General features: G+C 41.6%; 1 protein-coding gene across 1 annotated transcript; it reads right to left on the bottom strand.

Annotated features, from left to right (window-relative positions):
* Window positions 1–2308: 2308 nt before the first annotated feature.
* Window positions 2309–8293, bottom strand: CMBL (carboxymethylenebutenolidase homolog; the record flags this gene model as incomplete). The annotated part of the gene is made up of 5 exons (XM_080611216.1): window positions 8037–8293; window positions 6729–6836; window positions 5036–5178; window positions 3490–3581; window positions 2309–2488 (listed from the first exon to the last, which is right to left on the bottom strand). Exons 1-5 carry the CDS (start codon window positions 8249–8251, stop codon window positions 2309–2311), a joined length of 738 nt encoding a protein of 245 aa, XP_080467342.1. The 5' UTR covers window positions 8252–8293.
* Window positions 8294–8598: the final 305 nt, after the last annotated feature.

Raw genomic sequence — 8598 nt, 5'->3', positions numbered from 1 at the left:
GGTGACTCCACCACTTCCCTTGAATTTATCAAAGCGCTCTAAATTTAATAGGAAAGGACTTACAAGACAGCACAACACCCAAAGGAACAAAAGCATCTGCTTGAGGTCCCCTGATCGAGCATCACATATCTACTACGTCTACCCCACTGTTCTTCTGCAGCTGATTCACCTTGTATCAAGGCTGCTAGGTTCAGTAGAAGTGAACATTATAAACCTGAGTTTGTAATGTATGATCTAGACACCTGTTTGTCAGTGCTCTCTAGACACAAAGGATATTCTCAAATACAAGTTTTGAGAATGTGTGCGTGGTTTTTAGTAAACTAAATGTTCACACTGGCAAAATGCTGAGTTTTCCATCTTAGATGCCATATTTCTCAAATAAATAAACCAAATATATAATGAAATGCAATACCCGTCCTACAGCCATTCTCAATTCTCCAAGGTCAATGAATTTTGACAAAATACTCCTTGGTTTCACAGTCTTCCCTTGTCTCAGGAATAATTTGGCAATGGTTTGCCAGCCAAGATATTACCTTCTAAGAAACCAAGGCTCTTTTATTTAAAATCCATGTGAGACAGTGGTTGTAGGGAGATCAATTTCATCATCTCTGTCTGTTCTCATAGCAACCCTGATAAACGGGGCACGAATCCATAGCTGGGATTTTGAACTGACTTTATCAACTATCTGAACCACAAACCCATGTTGCTTTCTTCCAGGAAGGTTTGTACATTGCTACCCTCCCGTTACCCTAGAGCTGCACAGGCACATGCATCAGATGTGTCTTCACCAGTGAATAAAGGTATCTGCAGTTCTCCCATGTCAAACTGTTTCTCTTCTATATATGATGAATCTAGAACCATGTCAGGACCGGCAGGAACCACGGAAGTCATTGTCTGGCTCTTCCCTCCATCTGTAGGTCCCTGGAAGCTGCACAGATCCAGCCCAAGGGCAGGATCAGGGAGGGCACCATGGAACTTCTCACCTCCCATGTGGAGGTACTATTTTTACCAGCATGACTCATGGCAACAACACCCTGCAGGGCTGAAGAGACTTTTCCTGTGCTGGCTGGACCCACTAAGATCAGGCTTACCTTTCCTGAAATCAAAGACAGAGGAGATGGGAACACAACATGTGGTGCCCAAACCGGATAAGAGCATTAGTCGCTAACCAAGGGTATAAGTGAAGAAGCAAGGGAAGATTTTGCACTTTTATCTGAGAGGTCTGCATGAAATCTTTTCGAAACACGGGAAAGTTTCTTTCATATCAACTCAGTGTGATGCAGAGAGAACTATTTTCTTGTGGGAGATACATGGTGTGTTGCAGGAGGAAGTGGAAGAAGTGATGTAAAGAAAGGGTTTGAAATGGAGGGATGGCTGAAGAACCACTGGGGATACGGAATCTGAGGTGGGACTCACCTTGTGGAAGACTGAAGCAGAGGCACTGAGGAGTTCAAAGACACACAAGTGGCTGCAGCTCCACCACAGACCACTCGGGTCTGGCCTGACACATGGCCCCGGGCAGGATGAAGCTAGACTGAATGTGACTGCATGAGGGAGCTGCCAGGCATGGCTGGCAGAAGCAAATGCAAGAAGAAAAGCACTGTAGGGTGTCGCGGAAAGGACTCAGTCAGAGATCAACGTGATCAGACAAAAGCCATTTATTATAGAAACACCAACCCTTTATATACCATTGCTTAAAGTTGTTTACACTAACTGGGCCCATTGTGATTGGATACATATCTTTAAGGCCCTTAACAACTAACATGTAATTGGTTAAGCACAGGTGTGAGAACCTGACCTTCAAAGCTTCTCCACAGTCCACAATTTAGCAACTCAGTAAATTCTAGCTCCTTCTTATCTTGCTTTCTCATTCCCTTATTTGTGTCCTCCTTCGCTCTTGGATGACCCCGAATCCATGTCGAGCTCCATGCAGGCACTTGCTGATCTGGGTACATGGCCGTTCTTTGCCAGAAAATCATCCACAGTGGGGCAATGGAAACAATTGAGGGGCTGCACCTTGAAGGGCAATGTTCTGTGAAAGCTGAGGGCTTCCTGGGCTCCCATGAGGTTCTAATAATGTTAAGATACACACGATCAAATTTTAAAATCTATTTTTATATTTATGGATTTCAGCATTTGAAAAGCCATTTCCAAGCATCTACTTAGAAAATAAGTGAAAATACGCAGTGTTGTTGCAAAAGAGTTTTGAAAATATTTTGGTGGCTTTAAGAACCTCCTAATCAATATAGCCTGCGTTATTTTCTGGTTTCCTTCAACAATTGACTTATTTTAGGGACATTTATTTATGCTAAAGATATTTATTCAGCCAGTTGATCATATCTTTTCTTCCTTCCTCAATATAAGGTTTATCTTGAGGATTGATATCTTCTCTTTTGCGATGTACGAACCCATGCGTCTGGCCGGGGTAAATTTTAACTTCGTAATCAACTTTACAGTTTTGTTTAAGCTTCTGCTCCAGTACGGCGACCTGTAACACAGAATGTTCCATGTTGGTTAAGTACACTGTTAACATGGTATGTACTTACACTCCTTAAATTGCCCTGGTTTATCACTTATCTGTGAGACAGTGTGTTCTTGCCATTGTTTTCCCTTCTAATGATTTTATACCCAAATCCATTTCTGTTACTACGCTTTCTTTACGTAACTAGGCTTTTTTTCCCCAGTAGAATAAGAGCATGTGACTATGAAAAACTGAAAAAGTATATTAATTACTGCAATAATACCTGTAAAGGTAAAAACACCTATTGCTCAGTGTCATGAGAAGGTTAGCATGTAGTGATCACTGTACAAGTTACTGCTGACAGACCTCGCCAAACAAAACAGGACAAGAAACTGAATTTATTTGAAATTGAGGGAGGAGAGGCACAGATACAGAATCAGCAGTTCAAAGCGACTGGCATTCTTGGCAGGAAAACTAAAGCCAACACCACTCAACGAAAGAGTATCTTCCTCTTTGATCCCCTTAGTAGATAATCATCTTCCCCCAGCCATTCTCCCCCTGGGCTCCCCAGGAAGGCTGTTGCCGAAAGTACCACAAAGGAGCAGCTCTGCACGACAGCGAGAGAAGGAAAAGGGTGGTCATGGGATCTTTTAAATTCTCCTACAACTAGTGATTCCAGCAGCAGAGATGGGGATTTTCTGCTGATTTTGTGCACCATCAGTATGATTAAAGAGGGTCTCCTGTCTTAAATTTGACAGAAGTCTTCGTCTGGATTCTTGCCCTTTTCCTCCTGGAAGCATTCGTATATAAATCATCCATACTTTGCAACAGAAACAGAAAACATTTTTTAGTGGCACTTTAAAACTTTTTGATTTGGGGATGAACATAAATTTGGGTAGGATTATCGTAATAGTGAAAGAGGAAGAAAATGCAAATTAGTTTTCTAGTTTCTCTTAATTAAACATCAAATTACAAAACAAGGATGAAAAACATTAGAAGACATTAAATATCTCTGATAGGAAACTCACCTGCTGCAAGGGGATAATCTCATCCTTTTCACCAAAAATGAAGAAGGTGGGATGAAGAAAACTGGATGTGTCCGCAAAGAACTTTATCACTCCTAGGGAAGGAGAGGCATATACAATGAGTCATGCTACTCAGAGTAGTTAAATCACTACCAAAGCTATACAGTTGAAATAAAAGACATTCTGTTCAGTAAAAGCTGATCAGTTTGTAATGGAATTAAACACGCTTTGCTTAAAAGTCACTTTTGTTGTGAGAACTTCTTCTGATTTAGGATGTCATTAAAAATAGAAAGACCAGCTCTGTCTGAAAAAGTCATGGGAGGATTATTACATTTTTGTGGTTTTCCTTGCACATCTGCTTCTGACTGTTGCCAGAGACAGGGTCCTGTGAAAGATGGACACTTGAGGGCTGATGGCCTCTAGCCTGGCATGGCCATTTTTAAGATAATTGTAAATATTCATCATTCCAAATACATGGTTAGGATTTCAGTGTACACATATTCATACTGATATAAATTCATAACAAATTGATATTGTATGTAATAGCAATTACAAGTATGGCTATTCAAATATATCTGAATTTAAGTAACAGTAAAACTAACTAGCTGCCACCCTGGCCACACTTTTCATTACTGAAATTACTACAACAGACGAGCAAAAAATCGGCAAGTAGCATTGCTGAACTGACTCAGCTGATCAGCAAATCAGTGCAGAAAAACAGTCCCCATAAACTTTCTAGAAAAATACCTTCAACTTCCTTTCACCTCAAATTAATATTAATTGCTCTGGGTTATACAGAAGTACAGAGGTTTGTAATAAAAATATTAAAGGTGACACAAATGCCTTAAGAATGGAAGCATGAGAGTGCAAAAACACTGAGTTAAAAAGTGGTTTGTATTAGTTAACGATGGACCACTGCTAGCAGTAGCATTGAGGAGTAAGTTGCTCGTGTCATGACCTGAAAGGCTGCAGCCTGTGTAGCCCCCAGGCCCTATGTTTCATCAGCAAAAGGCCCTGCACTCTAACAGAAGGACAGCAAAAGGGTTGCTGCCTTTTCACTACTGCCTCAGTTAGCCCAACAGGGGAACACAGTACAGACTTGTGCATCGAACAGATTTTCCAAACAGGGAAAAACAGATGGTGGGCACCAACTTGTCCTGACTTATGCAGACTGAGGTAGAGAAAAATGCTGTGGCAAAGATGCACCTCTTAATAACTGCTGGCTCCTAAAAGACATAAAAAATATGTGCCCAGAAACCATTTTGTTATCACCAGCCAAGAGGAACCTCAGCCATAACGAGGCCTTGGCATTTGTTGTCCCTTGTAAGCTATGTTTCACGGAAACAATCCTAACCATGCCACTTGAATACTTAGATCTTGCTGGTTATTATTAAGTACAAAAATCTGAGTGTGCAAAATCAAATTGCTTAAAGATTTTGTGTAATAAAATTACCTTCTTCCGTAAGATGTTGCACTGAATTTTGTTACAGCAGTAGTCCTACTGAATAGTACTGGTCATGTCTGCTGAGAATAGGTATTTAAGACTCACCATAGAGGGACACCCCAGCTTGTAAATGAGGATTTTTCAGCATCAGATGTTGTACTGCTGCTCCACCCCAGCAAAACCCAACGACACCAATCTTCTTTGCACCACATTGTTCCTTTAGATACTTCAGGATGACATCAACTTCTCTGAGACATGTAAATGAAAGTGAATTAAGCCCCTAGCTCTATTCCCCTGGCCTCCAAGGTAGCTGCTGTTCAGAGACTGGCTGGGCATTGGTCTGCTTATGGGAGGCAGTGACTGTCTTTGCATCACTCCTGTCATTAATCTTTCCTTCACTCATCAAACTGTCTTCATCTCAACCCATGAGTTTTCTTCCTTTAATCCTCTTATTCTCTTCCCTGCTTTTTTTGGGATTGGGGGTGACTGAGTGGTGGTAAAGGTGCTTAAGGTGATTTTATAAACAGCAGCCCAATTAATTTCACAAAGGGCAATGCTAATCTGTCCTGGATTCAGCAGTAGCAGTAATTTTTTCTCCTTTTTAGTAGCTGAGGCAGTGCTGTGGTTTTGACTTTCAGCCTGGGAACAGCACTGATAACACCGTTGTTGTTTAGTTGCTGCTCAGTAACGTTTACTCTGACCAAGGACTTTGTGAGTCTCATGCTCTGCCAGGGAGGAGGGGAAGCCAGGAGGAAGCAGAGACAGGACACCTGATCCAAACTAGCCAAAGAGGTATTCCATGCCACAGCACGTCATGCCCAGTATATAAACTGGGGGAGTTACCTGGAAGGTTTGGAGCATTGCTCGGTCAGGATGGGTATCAGTCAGTGGGTGGTGAGCGGCTGCATTCTCTTCCCTTGTTATTTCTCTTATCATTATTATTATTGGTGGCAGCAGCAGTGGTTTGTGTTATACCTGAGTTACTGGACTGTTCTTATCTCAACCTGTGGGAGTTACATTCTTTCGATTCTCCTCCCCATCCCTTCGGGAACGGGGCGTGGAGGAATGGCGGGGGGGGGGGAGTGAGAGGGCGGCTGCATGGTTCTGAGTTACAGCTGGGTTTAAACCACGACATTGTCTTACAGGCTAACATGAATAAAACTTTAAGAGACTCACAGCCAGTCAAGAACATCCCATTATCACAAATGTGACTATAAGCAAACTCTTTTATCAGGGAGACAAATATTCTACGAAATTGTGGAAGTAAATTTGGGATTGCAGCTTCAAACTCAGCAGTAACATGCAATTGAGCTACGTGTCAGATAAAACCAGGAAAAATACAGGTAGAAGAATGGGAAAGTAGTATGTTTTAAACTACGTGGGATCCGATGGGGAGCAGGACCAGTGTTCCCTAGTTAAATAGTGTTCGGTGACTATGTTTGCACCCTCTCTGAAACCTATGGAAGTTGTGCCTTCTTATGGGAACTGAATCTAATTGAAGTGGAAGGAGTGAGCTACATTTTCTGGCCTTTGCTTGTTCTTTTCTTTTGAGTCATTCATCTCACTTTCTGCACAAGTAAACAGTGGGCACTTCTATTCTTGTTCAGAGTCTTACTTCTCTCAACAAAAGCACCCCCTCACATAAGCATGAGCTTGACCCACAAGCTTCATGAAATTTCTGTTTGTGGACTGTATTTGACCCATTAATAATTTAGGATCTAATCCTGCATCTTTACTGAGGCAGAAATTGCTACAAAAGAAGGATGTCCACTGGCTGGGAAAGGAACAGTGGTCGTACTTGTCTATTTTGCCGGCATTTCGGGTTTTCAGCCAGTCATCGAAAGTCGCCCAGTCATTAGAAAGTTTCCAAGCTTCTTGTCCCACAAAAAAATCTGGGCAGGTGGCTCTGAAAGAAGAATTAAAACACTTTATGACCATAAAGTAATACTGAGAAAGGATTAAAGAGAAGTCTGTGTACTGTACAGCAAATTCATTTTGTTAGGTATGCTTAGAATTTAACCTACATCAAAACACTACACAAGCAACCCTCATTATTTTTCTATGCATAATAAGCAGGCTTATCATAACTTCCAGATACATTTTGTCCTGTTAAAAATTCATTAATTAATTTGACAAATTGTTAACTGCAATTGAAAATACTCAGTGGTTTCCTACCAAAATAAAACAAACAAACACAACCTGCCATTTTACATACATTGTACATACATGGTACATATACCACGTACATACATGGTAAATACATCTGGGCTAGAAGGAATGCTAATCCAGTAATACAGAAAAGAGGATACCCAATATGCTTTTCACATAAACGAGTACTTGTTTCTTTCTTTGGTGCAAGCTGGTAAACTTCATCTTCACAGAATAGTCTTTCAGCTTTTCTGGAATTTTTACCCTACAAGCAAACTTGCACAGATGCAAGATGGTTGAAGGAGGTGATCCTGCCCCTCTACTCTGCTCTCGTGAGACCTCCCTTGGAGTATTGTGTGCAGTTCTGGTGTCCTCAACATAAAAAGGACATGGAACTGTTGGAACAAGTCCAGAGGAGGGCCACGAGGATGATCAGGGGACTGCAGCACCTCCCGTATGGAGACAGGCTGAGAAAGTTGGGGCTGTTGAGCCTGGAGGAGAGAAGGCTGCGTGGAGACCTCATAGCAGCCTTCCAGTGTCTGAAGGGGGCCTACAAGGATGCTGGGAATGGACTATTCATCAGGGACTGTAGCGACAGGACAAGGGGTAATGGGTTCAAAGTTAAACAGGGGAAGTTTAGATTGGATATAAGGAAGAAATTCTTTACTGTGAGGGTGGTGAGGCACTGGAATGGGTTGCCCAGGGAGGTTGTGAATGCTCCATCCTTGGCGGCGTTCAAGGCCAGGTTGGATGAGGCCTTGGGTGACATGGTTTAGTGTGAGGTGTCCCTGCCCATGGCAGGGGGGTTGGAACTAGATGATCTTAAGGTCCTTTCCAACCCTAACTATTCTATGATTCTATGAAATTATTTGTATGGTTTATGTTAAAAAAAAAAAAGGAAATGGTTCAACAAACTTTCTTATCAAAAAGACAATGTGAAAACATTAGTATTTCTTACATGTATCCATTAGTTGCTAGCATATCAGCTATGTATCTGGTGTTCGGGAGTTCCCATCCAAATATATCATGAATCACAATCACAGCCTTGTCTGTGCTGACAGGTGGTTTGCAAACATACACCTTGATGTGCTCGATTTGCACTTCCTCGCCACGGCCTCCATAGTCAAACTTGTCTCCAATATCACATGGACAGGGCCTCGATTCATTAGCCATGTGTGATACTAGGGAACAAAAACTATCCAGTTGTGAATACCACGGCACACCATACTGGAAAAGATTAAAACACAGTGATATCATAGACTGCTGAATTTCTGAATCACTGCAGTAATACTGTGAACACGCCGATTACTGTTAGATCTAAAATGCTGCATTAGTCAATAAGCCCACCGGTTTGCTTTATTTATAAATAATAATCTTATTAGTTACTTATCAACTTATGGTATGAACTCTTCAATGGGGTACATAACCGGGTACATAACCAGGGTTTCCATGCCTTACAGTAAGTAATACAGTAAAAATAAAGTTATGACCAACCAGCCAGGCAACCATCAGGGATTAAT

The sequence above is a fragment of the Psittacula echo genome (genome assembly GCF_963264785.1).
Source record: "Psittacula echo genome assembly, chromosome: 2".
Lineage (NCBI taxonomy): Eukaryota > Metazoa > Chordata > Aves > Psittaciformes > Psittacidae > Psittacula > Psittacula echo.
This window is presented reverse-complemented; position numbering and strand designations above follow the sequence as displayed.